The sequence below is a fragment of the Chrysemys picta genome, chromosome 4 (genome assembly GCF_011386835.1).
Source record: "Chrysemys picta bellii isolate R12L10 chromosome 4, ASM1138683v2, whole genome shotgun sequence".
Classification (NCBI taxonomy): Eukaryota; Metazoa; Chordata; order Testudines; family Emydidae; genus Chrysemys; species Chrysemys picta.
Genome location: NC_088794.1, coordinates 3,736,611 through 3,753,916, shown reverse-complemented (window position 1 = coordinate 3,753,916; position 17,306 = coordinate 3,736,611). Strand labels below are relative to the sequence as shown.

The 17,306-nt window shown below is 48.8% G+C and overlaps 1 protein-coding gene across 1 annotated transcript; it reads left to right on the top strand.

Annotated features, from left to right (window-relative positions):
- The first annotated feature begins 3,541 nt into the window (after nt 1–3,541).
- On the top strand, nt 3,542–16,583 carry LOC135982846 (serine protease 27-like). Its single transcript, XM_065591188.1, has 5 exons — nt 3,542–3,660; nt 7,009–7,171; nt 7,515–7,780; nt 13,480–13,655; nt 14,042–16,583. Exons 1-5 carry the CDS (start codon nt 3,555–3,557, stop codon nt 14,426–14,428), a joined length of 1,098 nt encoding a protein of 365 aa, XP_065447260.1. The 5' UTR covers nt 3,542–3,554; the 3' UTR covers nt 14,429–16,583.
- Nucleotides 16,584–17,306: the final 723 nt, after the last annotated feature.

Sequence of the window (17,306 nt, the reverse complement as noted above, 5' to 3'; positions counted from 1 at the left end):
ACTCCTTGCCTGAGGAGGTTGTGAAGGCTAGGACTATAACAGGGTTTAAAAGAGAACTAGATAAATTTATGGAGGTTAAGTCCATTAATGGCTATTAGCCAGGTTGGGTAAGGAATGGTGTCCCTAGCCTCTGTTTGTCAGATGGTGGAGACGGATGGTAGGAGAGAGATCACTTGATCATTACCTGTTAAGTTAACTCCTTCTGGGGCACCTGGCATTGGCCACTGTCGGTAGACAGGATACTGGGCTGGATGGACCTTTGGTCTGACCCAGTATGGCCATTCTTATGTTCTTATGTTATGTAGTCCCAATCGGGTTTCTGTGACCCATCCCATCAAATCTGTATTTCAGATGTGTTTGCTCCTGGGCAACACTCACAAGGAATTTACATCCAGTCTAGGCAACACATTGTGAAGGGAATATTTAAGTTGACGGCCCATCGATGAACACAATGGGCCATGGAAGAAGCTTATGCATACCTGATAGACTTTCAAGAGAATAAAAGAAGAACAGGAGGACTTGTGGCACCTTAGAGACTAACAAATTTATTAGAGCATAAGCTTTCGTGGACTACAGCCCACTTCTTCGGATGCATATAGAATGGAACATACATTGAGGAGATATATATACACACATACAGAGAGCATAAACAGGTGGGAGTTGTCTTACCACCTCTGAGAGGCCAATTAATTAAGAGAAAAAAAACTTTTGAAGTGATAATCAAGCTAGCCCAGTACTAGCTTGATTATCACTTCAAAAGTTTTTTTTCTCTTAATTAATTGGCCTCTCAGAGGTGGTAAGACAACTCCCACCTGTTTATGCTCTCTGTATGTGTGTATATATATCTCCTCAATATATGTTCCATTCTATATGCATCCGAAGAAGTGGGCTGTAGTCCACGAAAGCTTATGCTCTAATAAATTTGTTAGTCTCTAAGGTGCCACAAGTCCTCCTGTTCTTCTTTTTGCGGATACAGACTAACACGGCTGCTACTCTGAAACCTTTCAAGAGAATGTTTTAATTAGAATCTGGGTAATGGCCCCTGCTATAACTCATTGAACCATTCAAGGGCATGTGACTAGATCATGTGATACTCAAATCCATCTTGTGTGCCTGTACTTTTCCACAAACTGTGCTGAGGGCTTTGCTTGGAACAATGCATTTCCCTCCACATGGGAGAAGCTATAAAAGGCCCTGGAACCATCTCTATTTTGCCTTTTCCCTGCTCTGATCTCTGGCCACCTGATGTACTGGGGTACCACTGAGCCCGCCTGTTCCACCACTCCCTTACACTGTCCTGCTGAGCCAGGCCCTCAAGCCTCCTCCAACACACACACAGGTAGGGACACACCCAGTTGCAGAAAGATACAGACACTGAGATCAGTTCTGTGTGGGAAGACTCAGCTAGGAAATTGTATTGTCTTGCTCTGCATTGAAAACTGTACAGCGTAAACTCATGGAATTCGCCCCCTCCCTCAATGTGGAGGAAGATATGCACAGCTTTTTGCCCCCCCCAGTTATGAATTCCAGAAACTGGTTTTAGAGAAAGCAAAAACAAGTTTATTAACTGCAAAGGATAGATTTTAAGTGATTATAAGGGATAGCAAATAGATCATAGCAGATTACTGAACAAATAAAACAAGCACATAAACTAAGCTTAATACAGTAAAGAAACTGGTTACAAGTAGTAATTTCTCACCCTAAATGTTGTTTTAGGTATTTCTTTCACAGGCCAGACTCCTTTTCCAGCCTGGGCTCGGCTGTTCTTCCTCACTTTTGTCTTTGTTTCTTAAATGTTTCCAGCAGTCATTGTGGGCAAGGATTCAGTGAAGACTGAACACTGATTAAGTCACTCCCCTGTCTTAAATTGGTTTTACATATGGCAGGAACCCTTTGTTTGCCAGTGTGGTTCCCCTCCACCCCCAGTGGAAAAATACTGGTATTCTATCATGGAATCCAGTACCAGATGACTTAATCACATGACCCTGCAGTTGCAAAGCAGCCATGAATCAAAGGTTGTTTCTAGCATCCCAGGAAGCATCTTTAAAGTCCTATTCCTCCCCCTAATGGCCCATCTAGGGTGATTGCATTCTGTCTGGTGGGTGTTCCCCAGGTGTAAACCCACTTGTAATTATTAAATAGTCAATATTCCTAACTTCAGATACATAAATGATACTTGCATACAAATAAGATAATCATATTCAGCGAATCAAAACCTTTCCAATTATATCTCACAAGACCCATCTTGCATAAAATACATCTTCAATATGCTATAATCATATTATAACAATATTTCTATGAAGAATATGGGGTGTAGCATCACAATTTTATTAAAATGTTTATCAATTACCTGGAAGAAAACATGACTGATAAATGTTGCAGATGACACAAAAATTGGGGGAGTGGTAAATAAGGAAGAGGACAGATCACTGATGTGTGTTTCAACGTAGCTAAAGGAAAATGTGTCCATCTAGGAACAACGAGTGTTGGCCATTCTTACAGGATGGGGGACTCACTCCTGGGAAAAAGAGACCGAAAAAGATAACCAGCTGAACGTGAGCTCCCAGTGTGACGCTGTGGCCGAAACAGCTAATGTGATCCTGGGATGCATAAACAGGGGAATCTCGAGTCGGAGCAGAGATTTGATTTTACCTCTGTATTTGGCACTGGTACGACCACTGCTGGAATCCCGTGTCCATTGCTGGCGCCCACAATTCAAGAACAATGTTGATAAATTGGAGAAGGGTCAGAGAAGAGCCATGAGAATGATTAAAGAATTACAAAACCTGCCTGAGAGTGAGAGACTCCAGGAGCTCAGTCTATTTAGCTTAAGAAGGTTAAGGGGTGACTTCACCCCAGTCTATAGATACCTACCGGGGGAACACATATTTAATAATGGGCTCGTCAGTCAGGCAGATCCAATGGCTGCAGGTTGAAGCTAGACAAATGCAGACTGGAAATAAAGTGTACATTTTTAACAGTGAGAGTAATTAAGGTTTGGAACAATTTACTGAGGGTTGTGGTGGGTTCTCCCTCACTGACATTTTTTCAAACAAGACTGGATGTGTTTCTAAAAGCTAGGCCCTAGGAATTACGTGGGGGCAGGTCTCTGGCCTGTGTAATACCAGGGTGCGACTGATCACAGTGGTGCCTTCTCACCTTAGATTCTAGGAACCCTCCATGCTAACCTTACCCCCGTTACAACCTTAGCTCTGCCTGGGCACTGTCCTTGGCCATCTGTTCTTGACACATTGAGTTGCTAACAAAACAGGGAAGTTAAAATCAAAATGGGCCTCCCCACCGTAACCTTGACCAATGCACTTTTTTGTTGGTTTTCCAGGACGCCTATATTGGGGCAATTCCAGGCAGAGCAGAATGAGAATGGCCGCGCCCTGTTTGCATGCAGAATTTAGCAGCCCTTGTTTCCTTGAGTGGCTCATGAGGGGATGGGTCACACCTGTTCTCTCTAGATCTGGGGAGGGCGGAGGCAGGAGCCGTGTCTATAACTACCTTCCCCGGCACATTCGTTCCCCAGCTGGGCTTTGGTCGGAGTGATGGAGCCAGCTGGGTTTAGCCAAGACAGGACCAGGCAAGGCTGGCTCATGGGGCATCTCTGCTCCCTCCTGGCCACAGCACTGCTGGCGACGAGCCTGGTGCAGGGTGAGTGTGGGGTGCAGTGGAGATGGGAGATGGGGCCCTACCTCCCATGGGGAGGGGAGAGAGAAACAGGGTTGTGGGGGAGGAAATTGGGCTAGTGAATAACAGGAGGATCCCACACCTTCACCCTTCATAGATACCCCTTCCCATCTAGCCCCTATTTCTGCATTCACTCCTGAGCCACCCCATTCAGATCAGTGGGGATTGTTAATTCTGGAACCTACAGATGGTGAGTTGAATAACGACACTACTAAGACTTTTAGCTGTTGCTGTGGATAGCAGGGCTGTTTCAGGAGACTGGGTGGAGCCTCAGAACTGTGGGTGAAGCTATTGGCACCCATTCCAACAGACACATTGTGTCAGACACCAGGGATGATTGTATAACCCCCCTTCCCCACAGGCACACAGTAATATCTTTCTTTTCCCTTTGTTTGCTCCATGTGTGCTCCAGTGAGTCAGAATCGGGCAGGTAAGACACCCACAGCAAAATGCTAACCTTACCTGCCCGGGTCCTTTGGAATGAGAATTAGGTTGGGAGCCAGGACTCCTGGGTCCTATCCTGGCTGCGCAAATGGAGTGGGCCCAGTCTCATGTGTTAGAGCAGGGGAACAAGGTGGTATCATAGGGATTAGGAACAAGGGTTAAAGTTAACTTGGGGTTAAGGTTATTGTGACGAAGTGGGAATGTTGTTAATAAAAATAAATAAAATAAAATAAAATTAATGGTGATATCCCATCTCCTAGAACTGGAAGGGACCTTGAAAGGTCATCGAGTCCAGCCCCCTGCCTTCACTAGCAGGACCAAGTACTGATTTTGCCCCAGATCCCTAAGTGGCCCCCTCAAGGATTGAACTCACAACCTTGGCTTTAGCAGGCCAATGCTCAAACCACTGAGCTATCCCTCCCCCTGCTAGCCCTTCTCTGAATACTGTGTGTGTGCCTCAGTTTCCCCTATGCAGTTCTGAAGTATCTAGGTGGTGGGGTAAGGGTGTGTGATTGTTGCAGAGCCTTGTGTGAAGCTGTCTGCACAGAGAATGGCCGACACCCTGTCTCCTGGCAACTGATGGCCTCGGCCCCTCCTCTGCAAAGGTACCAACTGAAGGTGTTGGAGAACAAAGACATCAGGTGACCTCCTGGCCTGGGAAAGAGACAAAGGCCAGAGGAGGGGCTGGAGAGTTTCAGTTTGGAGCTGGCTGGGGAAATGGAGGGAGGCCCAGAGGGGGCTCTGGGCTCCCTGGCCCCCCAAGAGGGACTTGTCTGAGGGGTCCTGTTCTGTACCAACAAGCTCTGTTTTAGACCCTGTTCCTGCCATCTAATAAACCTTCTTTTTACTGGCTGGCTGAGAGTCAGGTATGACTGTGGAATTGTGGTGCAGGGCCCTCTGGTTTCCCCAGGAGTCCCACCTGTGCGAACTAGCTGTGGGAAGTGCATGGTGGAGAAGGGGATGCTGAATGCTCCGAGGTTAGACCCAGGAAGGTGGAAGCTGTGTAAACTTCTTGCCCTGGAGACAATCTGCTCACAGAGAGGAGACTCCCCCAGAGTCCTGACTGGCTTCGTAGGGAGTAGTTCCAGAGCATCGCCCCGTGACACTGTGACAGTTATTATTGGGTTAGGGTTAAGGGTATCATGGGTGAAGCTTTTAATTGCGGTTATAACAAAGTTTATCATGGAGGTTATCATTGTCTAGTTTTCATTTGATTTCATTTCCAATTCTTTCTTTCTTTCTTTCTTTCTTTCTTTCTTTCTTTCTTTCTTTCTTTCTTTCTTTCTTTCTTTCTTTCTTTCTTTCTTTCTTTCTTTCTTTCTTTCTTTCTAGTGGCAGAATGAAGACAGGATGTGTTAACTTTTACTGAGATGGCTTGTGTTAATTTATTTAATTGGCCACTTTTATATTTAAATGACCTTGTCCCCAATCCCATGATATCTTTAACCTAACCTCCATGGTAGCCTGAACCCCAATAATCCCAGTCTTGCCTGCTCTTTCTTCGCTCCCTAAGCGCTTGCAACATAGACTTGCCCAAACTCACCCATCCACATGCTGGCAGGGACATTATATCTATGTCCGACCATGCACACTGAAAGGGCCTCGTGGGGTCTCTGAGGCTCAGCTGATTGTCGATTATTGTGAGATGTTTATGTGGTGAATGAGTTTAGACCTAAGTGACGTAGGCTGTTGTGTTCCAAATCTGATGTGACGTCTGAAAACTGGTAGGGTGACCAGATGTCCCGATTTTATAGGGACAGTCCCGATTTTTGGGTCTCTCTCTTATATATGCTCCTATTACCCCCCACCCCCTGTCCCGATTTTTCACACTTGCTGTCTGGTCACCCTAGAAAACTGGACGCCTGTGGATACAGACTCTGAGTACTGTCAGCATGAGATGCAGGCTGGAGATTCACAAAGGCAATGAACCTGCAGAGTGTGGGGGGTGAAGTCTCAGGAATGGTAGATCCCAGGTTTCTGGGCTGGACAAGGGCTGGGAGAACTAACCGTTGAGTGAGTCACACCCTATCAGACAGGACAGTACCTTGTTAAGAGGTACAGGCTGTAGACTGTGTTTTGTTTTTCTTCCACCTGTAACCTTATGTTTCCTCATCACGTTCCTTGCCTTTATTTTGAATCTCTCCCTCACCCTGTGTTAAAACAACTTCACTTTGGTTTCATTGCAGACAGGTCTGTGACATACTCAGGGCACAATCCAGACTAATGAGTAGCCGAGTCACCCTTGCCCTGTAACCTGGGGTGCCCATTACGATGCCTTGCTGCTGTAGCCTCCAGTCTGGCCTGCTCACAAACAGCCTCCAACTTGCAGGTCGCTCCCAGCTATGTCTGTGTGTGGGCTGCAGCCACACCTGGGCTCTTACCAGCCGTAAAGAGTCCCATCGGGTGACCCCAACATACCCCCAGTCCCAGATTTCCCCCAGAAACATATGTGCTGCCCAGCCCTCTCCTGGGAAGTGCAAACATATTAAGTCTGTTATTCCTTTAAGGGAATACTGTGCTGTGATTGGGTGTACCCGGCCCTGCTGGAGGCCTTACAGTCCTACCACACCCCACCCCAGAGAAGAGGAGTAGAGGTGAATGTATGGGTGGGGAGACAGAGGTTGGGGATGGAAGACAGGATAGAGGCTATGTGCCAGGCAACCAGGAACCAGGACTCCTGGGTTCTAGCCCTGGGTCTTGGAAGGGAGTGGAATCTAATGGGTTAGAGCAGTGGGGCCTGGGAGCCAGGACTCCTGGGTTCTCTCCCCAACTCTGGGAGGGGAGTGGGGTCTAGTGGGTTAGAGCAGCGGTGGCTGGGAGCCAGGACTCCTGGGTTCTATTCACTCTTTTCCCCACCTTTCTCCTCAGCTTGTGAGCAGCCAATGGGATCTCCCCGCATTGTGGGGGGTAATAATGCTGAGAATGGGGCCTGGCCCTGGCAGGTCAGCATCCGTGAAGGCAGCAACCATATCTGCGGAGGGTCCCTCATTGCCGAGAGCTGGGTGGTGTCAGCAGCTCATTGCTTCAATGGGTGAGTAACCCAGGCGGGAGCCATCACTGTGCGGCTGTTCCCCAACTGCCACGTCCCAGAGGCAGCTGCTTCTCAGTGCCAGGTGAACCATCCCCCTGCAGCGTCACTGTACGGCCACTCCCGAGCTGTCCCACCCCAGAGACGACTGCATCTCATTGCCAGGCGAGCCAGCCCTGTGTGGTGTTATGGGCTGCTGTTCCCCAGCTTGTCCCAGAGGCAGCTGCATCTCAGCCTCAGGCTAGCCATCCCCATCAGTTGTACAGCTGGTTCCCAGCTGCCCCACCCCAGAGTTGGCTGCATCTGACTGCTGGGTGAACCCCCTTTCTATTCCTCTTGTATCTAGGAACAAGTCTGCCTATCATGTGAACCTAGGGGAATATCAGCTCCAGAACCCCTCTGAAAATCTAGTATCAGTTTCCATCAAGGAGATTTACCACCATCCCAGCTACACCAATATCAGCTCCAGCGGTGACATCGCGCTGGTGGAGCTGGAACGAGCTGTGAGCTTCAACGAAGTTATCCGCCCCATCTGCCTTCCGGCCTCCTCTGTGGAGTTCCCCGCGGGCATGGAGTGCTGGGTGACCGGCTGGGGTAACACTAAGTATGAAGGTGAGGGGGTGAATGGGGGATTGTGGGGAAATGTTAGGACTTTGGCGGTTAATGGGGGAGGAGGTTCTTGGGGTCCCCCGGATGGTGACTGGAAAACTCGTTATTCTTTGATAGGATAATGAGTCTTGTGGATAAGGGTGAAGCGGTGGATGTGGTATACCTAGACTTTAGTAAGGATTTGATATGGTCTTGCATGATATTCTTATAGATAAACTAGGCAAATTCAATTTAGATGGGGCTACTATAAGGTGGGTGCATAACTGGCTGGATAACCGTACTCAGAGAGTTGTTATTAATGGTTCCCAATCCTGCTGGAAAGGTATAACAAGTGGGGTTCCTCAGGGGTCTGTTTTGGGACCGGCTCTGTCAATATCTTCATCAACGACTTAGATATTGGCATAGAAAGTACGCTTATTAAGTTTGCAGATGATACCAAAATGGGAGGGATTGCAACTGCTTTGGAGGACAGGGTCATAATTCAAAATGATCTGGACAAATTGGAGAAATGGGCTGAGGTAAACAGGATGAAGTTTAACAAAGACAAATGCAAAGTGCTCCACTTAGGATGGAAAAATCAGTTTCACACATACAGAACGGGAAGAGACTGTCTAGGAAGGAGTATGGCAGAAAGGGATCTAGGGGTTATAGTGGACCACAAGCTAAATATGAGTCAACAGTGTGATGCTGTTGCAAAAAAAGCAAACACGATTCTGGGATGTATTAACAGGTGTGTTGTGAGCAAGACACGAGAAGTCATTCTTCCGCTCTACTCTGCGCTGGTTAGGCCTCAACTGGAGTATTGTGTCCAGTTCTGGGCACCACACTTCAAGAAAGATGCGGAGAAATTGGAGCGGGTCCAGAGAAGTGCAACAAGAATGATTAAAGGTCTTGAGAACATGACCTATGAAGGAAGGCTGAAAGAACTGGGTTTGTTTAGTTTGGAAAAGAGAAGACTGAGAGGAAACATGATAGCAGTTTTCAGGTATCTAAAAGGGTGGCATAAGGAGGAGGGAGAAAACTTGTTCACCTTAGCCTCTAAGGATAGAACAAGAAGCAATGGGCTTAAACTGCAGCAAGGAAGGTTTAGGTTGGACATTAGGAAAAACTTCCTGTCAGGGTGGTTAAACACTGGAATAAATTGCCTAGGGAGGTTGTGGAATCTCCATTTCTGGAGATATTTAAGAGTAGGTTAGATAAATATCTATCAGGGATGGTCTAGACAGTATTTGGTCCTGCCATGAGGGCAGGGGACTGGACTCGATGACCTCTCAAGGTCCCTTCCAGTCCTAGAATCTATGAATCTATGAACAGCTTTGGGGCATATTACTACCATAATCTTAACCTTAACCCCTAACCTTACCCCTAATCCCTAATACTCCCCTGAACCCTAATGCTACTTTGAACTGTAACAATAACCCCAAATCAAAATCGAGCACAATGACCCACATATAACCTAAACCCAAAGCAGAACCCTAACCTCCACCCCAACCTAAAACTTAACCCTACATTTAATTTAAATGCTCACCCTACAGCTAAAGCTGAAACTCTATGCTAACCCTAACCTTTAACCTAAACCCTATCTCTATCCCTTAACCCTAACCCTAACCACTAAATCTTAACACTTAACCCTGAATCTAACCCTTAAACTCAACCCTAACCCTTAATTCTCACCCTACACAACCTTAACCTCCACCCGTAACCCTACCCCAACACTAAACCTACCCCTATCCTTCCCCCTGCCAATAACCCTTATCCTTAATATTCAGATTAACAGTTATGATCACCCTACACTTAAAGATAATACCATACTCTAACTCCCACCCCCATCCTAACCTTTATGGTCCCTGATCTAACCTTTAAATGTAACCCTAACCCTTAACCCTTACTTCTAAACCTAACACAACCGTATCTCCAACATAATCCTGAAACCTAACTATTAATCCTTAACTATTAACCATAAAACTTAAGTCTTAACTTTAACCCTCAATCAAACTCTAACATTATAGCACAGAGACATCCTTAAACCAAACGAGAACTGTAGCCCTACTGTCAACTGAAATGCTAGCCCTAAATCAAAATCTAGCATTGTACCCCTGCTATAACATCAATCATAACTATAAACCTAACCTTGCTGTTAACAGCATTGCTAACCGTAAATTAAAATCTAGTGCTATACCCCTGTTATACCCCTAACCCTATCCCTAATCTTATTTTTAACTGCAACACCAACCATAAATCAAAATCTAGCATTATACCCCCACTGTATTCTTAATCCTAACTATAACCATAACCCTACTTTACCTGCAATGCTAATCTAAATAAAAATCTAGCTCTCTACCCCGATATACCCTTAACCCTAAATATATCCCTGACACCAGCCCCAACCATAAAAGTTAACCCTAAATTTAATGTAAATGCTCACCCTACCGCTAAAGGTAAAAGTATACACTAACCCTTACTCCTAACCTTTACCTTAATCTTGTCTCTAGCCCTTAAATTTAACCCTAACTCTAACCACTAATCTTAACTTTCGACACTGAATCTAACCCTTAAACTCAACCCTACCACTGAATTCTCACCCTAATACAACTTTAACCTCGAACAAGTGTTAGGGTAATCTTAACACTTACTCTAGCCTTACCCCCTACTAATAACTCTTTCTTAAACTTCAGGTTAACAGTTATGCTCACCCTACAGCTAAAGATAACACTGTGCCCTAACCCTAACCCCAGTCCTAACCTTTATGGTCCCTGATCACATTTAGGCTTGGCAGAATTTGAGTTTTTTTATAATTTAGATGGACGATATCAATGTTTATTTTTAAGCATTTCCCCCCATTTTATCAATTTAAATGTTCACAGTTGTGGGAAATTGTAGGGGGAGAGTCAGACAATAATTATTTAATTCCAGTAGATCGTAAGATTCAAAAAGTGAAAGCTTTATGATCACTGCATAATTATCTGCAGCACGTGCTCCGGTAATGCAGCACCAGCTGTTTTAGCAGAACTGTAAATACATGCTTTATGTACCATTCATGACCACCTGCTTTATACACATTAAGGTGTGACTACCATACGTTCTCAAGCCGCACTTTTCTTACGTTGCCTATATGTAAATTTCCATTATTATCAGTAGAAATGTTTTGTCTTCAGTTTGTGCGTGCGTGCTGAAATTGACATTCACCAATCAAAACTGAATCCTTCCAAACCTACCTAAATCAAACCTTTACACTTAACCCTAACCCTTAATTCTAACCTTAACACTAACACTTTAACCCTTCCCTATTCACCATGAAACTTAACTGACCTTAACCCTAACACAAACACTAAATCTTGCTGTACCCCACCAATAACCCTCACCCTTGACCTTCAAGTTAACAGTTATGCTCATCCTATACCTAAAGATAACCTATACTCTACCCCCAACCCTAACCTTAACCCTAACCTTTAAAGTCCCTCATCTTGCACTGGGTGAGAGATTGTTTTAGTTTTAAAAAAGCAACAGAGGGTCCTGTGGCACCTTTGAGACTAACAGAAGTACTGGGAGCATAAGCTTTCGTGGGTCAGAACCTCACTTCTTCAGATGCAAGTTTTGTACATCTTCCTGTGGGAAGATAACCTGTTAGTGTGTCTGTTCTGTGCATGAATCCATAGCAGGCTAGCCTGTTGCTAGCCAATTTCCACCCTCATTCCTCTTCGGGCTTTGGACCCTCCCTTCATCCATCCAGTTCCCACCCCTGCTTTACCCCTGTCATGCATTCAGTGTGTCCCTGCGGTATCGTGGCAGATCCTGCTGTGGTGCTGTTCGCATGATCGTTGTACGCATGGATTTGTAGCCATCTAGTGTGCTGCTGGCATACGCCTCCCGTATTTCTACCTCTTGGATATTACCCCCATGGATTCTGCCTTTGGAGAACGGCTGCTTTTGCTTTCAAATGTCGCTCTGCATGTGTACCCTGGAGCTGTGGCGGTCTAGCGCAGTTTGGTTTTCAAACTTTTTTTCTGGCGACCCAGTTGAAGAAAATTGTTGATGCCCAAGACCCAACGGAGCTGGGAATGAGGGGTTTGGGGTGTGGGAGGGGCTGAGGGCTGGGGCAGAAGGTTGGGGTATGGGGGTGATGGCAGCGGGATGGGTCCAGGATTGAGGGGTTCAGGGTGTAGGATGAGGCTTTGGGCTGGGCCAGGGGGTTGGGGTGCGGGAGGGGGTTAGGTCTCTGGGCTGGGGGTGCAGGCTCTGGGGTGCGGCTGGGGATGAGGGGTTTGGGATGCAGGAGGGGGCTCTGGGTTTGGGGGGGCTCAGGGCTGGGGCAGGGGATTGGGGCACAGGATTGGGGTGCAGGTTTACCTCGGGCGGCTCTCGGTCAGCGGCACAGAGGGGGTGCTAAAGCAGGCTTCCTGCCTGTCCTGGCATTGCTTACCGCTCTGTGCCCCGGAAGTGGCCAGCAGCAGGTCTGGCTCCTAGGCGGAGGTGCACAAGCAGCTCTCGCCCGCAGGCACCACCCCCCGATCTCCCATTGGCTGGTTCCCGGGCAACGGGAGTACGGTGCCAGTGCTCGGGGTGGGGGCACCACACGGAGCCCCGCGGCCCCCGCACCTGGAGCCGGACCTGCTGCTGGCTGCTTCCGGGACGCAGCGCGGTGTCAGAACAGGTAGTGACAAAGCCTGGCTTAGCCGGGCAGCATCGCCGACGGGACTTTAAATGGCCCGGTCAGCAGTGCTGATGAGAGCCGCCGGGACCCACTGCCTTCCATTCCATGACCCAGTACTGGGTCACAACCCGCAGTTTGAAAACCACTGATCTAGCAAGTTGCTGGTGGAATTTCCTCTGTCATCCTTCCTTGTCTTTGAACCCTCCAATTTCCACGCCTAGTTTATGGTCCCTGTTTTTGTATTGGGTGAGAGTCTGTGGCAGCTTTGCGCATACTGCTGTGGTGCGGGGTTTTGCTGGTGCCAGGGCTCTGCGGATGGATCTTTAGTGATGCCAGTGTCCTGCGGTTTGATGCCCAAAGCGGGTCCCTCTGCTGATGGGGAGATGGGAGCAACTGAGGTGGTGGCTTTGATCCTGTAGTAATAACAAATCGCTGGCTCGTACCTACTTCTTTCCATCCCGTAGATCTCCAAGCGCTTTACAAAGGAGGTCGGGATCGTTATCCCCATATTACAGATGTGGAAACTGAGGCAGGGAGAGACCTTTTCCATTCCATGATAGCCAGGGGCGGTTCCAGGCACCAGCGCCCCAAGCACGTGCATTGGGTGGCAAGTTGCCATGAGGGCGGCAGAGTCAGGCAGCCTTCGGCGGCATGCCTGCGGGAGGTCCGCTGGTCCCGCAGCTTCGGCGGTAATTCGGTGGCAGGTACGCTGAAGCCACGGGACCGGCGGACCTCCTGCAGGCATGCCACCGAAGGTTGCATGACCACTGTGTTTGGGGCGGCAAAATACATAGAGCCGCCCCGATGACAGCTCTGTGGGAAGGTGGGGAGTTCGGCTGACCCACAGCTTGTGTCCCGTGGAGTGTCAACCTGTGCAAGTGTGAGGGTCAAGGGCTCCCTCTGCTGGTCAGCATGGAGCGGTGCTGGTGCTGGAGTCCCAACAGTGGCTGGGATGAGCTGTCCAGCAATACTCCATCGATTGATCTCTGCAGCTGTGGAATGGCTTGTTTCCATGGGGGTGACTCAGCTCTGTGCGTCTGTCTGTCCTCAGAGAGCCTGGAAGCCCCCCAAACGCTGCAAGAGGTGCAGGTTCCCCTGATAGACAGAGACACCTGCAACAGCCTCTTCAACACCAGCTCATACCCAGACGACCCTCAGGGGATTGATCCCATCAAGCAGGATATGATCTGCGCAGGGTATCCAGAAGGGGGGAAAGATGCGTGTCAGGTGAGACCCTGTATCCTATTCTCTGACTCCCTCCCCCCATACGCCAGTCAATCCCAGAGTGGAGCCGGTGCCCCCCAGAAGGGAACAGGCTCCATGTCCCATTCCCCACCCACCCTGAGCCAGTCAGTTCCCCGCCTGGGGCTGGAGCTGATGCCCCCTAGAGGGGAAAGGTCCCATGTCCCATTCCCTGCCCCCCTGAGCTGGCCACTGCCCTGGGGCCAGTGCCCTGGGGCCGGATCAGAGCCGGTGCCCCCTAGTGGGGAAAGGCCCCATGTCCCATTTCCCATCTCTTTGAACCAGCCAGTCCCTGGCACTGGGGCTGGATCAGAGCCAGCGCCCCCTAGAGGACATACCAGGAATTGACTCCATGGTTCTGCTGTCTGCAGGGTGACTCTGGGGGACCCTTGGTCTGCGAATGGGACAACGCGTGGCTCTTGGCCGGGGTGGTGAGCTGGGGCGTGGAATGCGCGAGCCCCAACCGCCCAGGGGTCTACATCCTGCTGCCCCCCTACGCCGACTGGATCCAGGGCTATCTCCGCACCATACCCGTCACTGTGCCTGGCATGTCTGTCATGCAGCCCAACAGTGCTGGTGCTAGCCTAAGGAATATTTTGGGGGCCTCCCCCACCCACACAACACTAAACCAGGCAAAGTGGATAGGGGGCCCCCTTGGGCTGCTCGGGGCCCTAAGTTATTGCCTAGTCTGCTTATGCCTAGTGCCAGCTCTGCCTGTCATGCTTCTCCTAGCTGCAGCTGTCCCCATGATCCTGTGAGATTCACCCCCCCATGCCCCAGCGCATCCCACCAGGCCCCCATCAAAGCCCCCTCCAGATGGGGGTTCAGTTCATCACTGCCTCTGACGGGTGCACGGCCCGGATCCCAGCTTGTCCTGCGCAAACACTGCTAATGCTAACGAGGATGCAAAGGGTTCTGATTTCCTCCAGCAGGAGGAGCAGGGACACATGCACACACACACATGCACGCACACGCATGCACGCACGCATGCAAGCGGTCAAGCCGTAGCCTCCCTCTCCCATTTGCTTCAATGCCAGATTGTGTCCTTATATCCTTCCATTCTCCACCCCCACCTCTTTATCCCTCTCTTGGGCTCTTTGCCAGCCACCCCACAGGCTCCTTGGAAGCCTCTTTACCCTCCTCTTCTGGCTGCCAAAATATCTCTCTGCTTTCAGGAAGGGGCTGTTATTTCCTTTTCCTTCACTCTCTTTAATTATCTTTCCCTGGCAGCTCCACTTCTCTGCCTGTTTTTCCCTTTCCACATTCTCTGCCTCAGTTTCCCCACCACACACCTGGACACCCTCCAAGACACTGGCATTACATTGGCTTGTGGGGGGACCCCATCCTCATAGCCTCACTACCATGTGTGCTGTTGCATCAGCTGCTGCCCCATTGCCTCATCAAACCTCTGAGGCAATAGGCTTGTGCCTCAGAGAATGAGGAGTGGGTGCTGCATGCACAGATCCTGGGCAAGCCCATGGAGATAGGGGGACAAGATGACTTATCCCTGCAGTGCCCCCATCTGGCTGTGCTGAGAATTGCAGACAGTGACCAACCCAAGCCCCAAGATAATTTAAGTCCCCCTCCATCCCTTAGGGATCTGGGAGGATTTGAACCCATGGCAGGGATGGTGCTAAGAGCACAGCCACAAGGGATCATTGCAGTCCTCCAATCTAGCCTCATGCACGGCACAGCCCAGATGGCCCAACCCAGGCCTCCCTCCCTCCAGCCCATATGTGATGGCTGAGCTAGCACATGACTCTTAGAAAGGGTGTCATAAATATAGAGAGAAGAGCAGCATAAAATCCCTCTTGGCAGCTGTACTGAATCGCCTTACCTGTAAGGGGTTAAGTAGGTTAAATAACCTAATTGGCACCAGACCAGAAGGACCAATGAGGAAAGAAGGTACTTTCAAATCTGGGGGGGGGGGAGGTTTTGTTTGTGCTCTCTCTTTGTTGTTCCCTCTCTGGATGGAGGGAGAAGCCAAGCAGGTACAACATCTCCTGAAAATATACCTGGAATAATCCATGTAAAATCACAGAAATTGGAAGCAAGGCAAGGAAATGCATTACATAATCTTTTGGTTTAGCTTGTGAATTTTCCTATGCTACAGGGGTAGTTTTATTCCTGTTTTTGTAACTGTGAAGCTGAGCCAGAGGGGAATCCTCTGTGTTTTAAATCTTTTAATTACCCTGTAAAGTTACCTTCCATCCTGCTTTTGCAGGTGTGATTCTTTTTATTTTTCTTTATAAATAAAGTTCTTCTTTTAAGAACCTGATTGATTTTCAGTGTCCCGAAAACAAAGGGTCTGGTCTGGGCTCACATAGCTAACTAATTCATTGGTATATTATTCTCAAGCCTCACCAGGAAAGGGGTGAAGGGAGTTGTGGGATATTGATTCCCAGTGACCCGTCCCTGAAATTTTGTGTAAATCACTTGGTGGTGGCAGCAACACCATCCAAGGAGAAGGAAAGGATTTGTGCCTTGGGGAAGTTTTAACCTAAGCTGATAGAAAGAAACTTAGGGGGTCTTTCATGTGGGTCCCCACATCTGTATCCCCAGAGTTCAGAGTGTGGGTGGGGGGACCCTGACAAAGGGAATCCTCCATCCAAGCCCTACCTGCTAGCTGAGCTAGTGTGTGTCTGTTACAAAAAGGAACAGACCACCCCATATCTGATAGCTGTGAGGTCATAGGGGTCTAAGTCCATTAATGGCTATTAGCCAGGATGGGTAAGCAATGGTGTCCCCAGCCTCTGTCTGTCAGAGGGTGGAGATGGATGGCAGGAGAGAGATCACTTGATCATTGCCTGTTAGGTTCACTCCCTCTGGGGCACCTGGCATTGGCCACTGTTGGCAGACAGGACACTGGGCTGGATGGACCTTTGGTCTGACCCAGTACGGCCGTTCTTATGTTCTTATGTCTTGAACCCCAGTCCACAGAGGGTCCAGGAACAATCACACTCCAGTCTTCCACCAAGTAGCTTGCAGAGAGCAGCTAGGACTGGGGGCCATGAACCCTGACTGGGGTACAAGCTCCGCCCCTGCGCTCTCTCAGAGAGATCTCTAAGGCTCCTGATTTGGCTGTGGGTCTCTGAACCTGACCTGGTGTTCTTGGTAATAGACCCTTGATCCCTGTCATTTGGTTTCTCTCTTGATTCTCACTCCTGGCATTCCAGCCTGGCCTGGTTCCTCTGGCCCACGCCCAGTGCTAACTTCTAGCCTGCGCTCTCCCCGGCCTTTACAGCAGCTGGGCTAGCATGGGTCACTTATAAAGGGAATCGAGGGGTTCCCCATCCAGCCCATATCTGATAGTTGAGCTGGCATGTGGTTTTAGAAAGGGAATTCACTCTTAATTTCAATACTCCAAGAGCTAGAGAATCCATGCGCCTCCCCACATAGGAATTTCCCCCAGAGATTAATGCTCCTCCCTTTTAAGGTGTTAATCGAAATGAAAAGATGAAAAAGTATGGAATAAAAAGCACTCTGACCACACAATTTATCTGATGTCTGTATTGCGTTTCTCTGGTACTGATCGACGTGGGGGAGCCCCCCGTCGGGCTGGGTGCTGCAAAGACACATAGGGAGAGACAGTCCCTGGGTACCTGGGGAAAGAGAAGAGCCCAGGGGAGGAGGAGG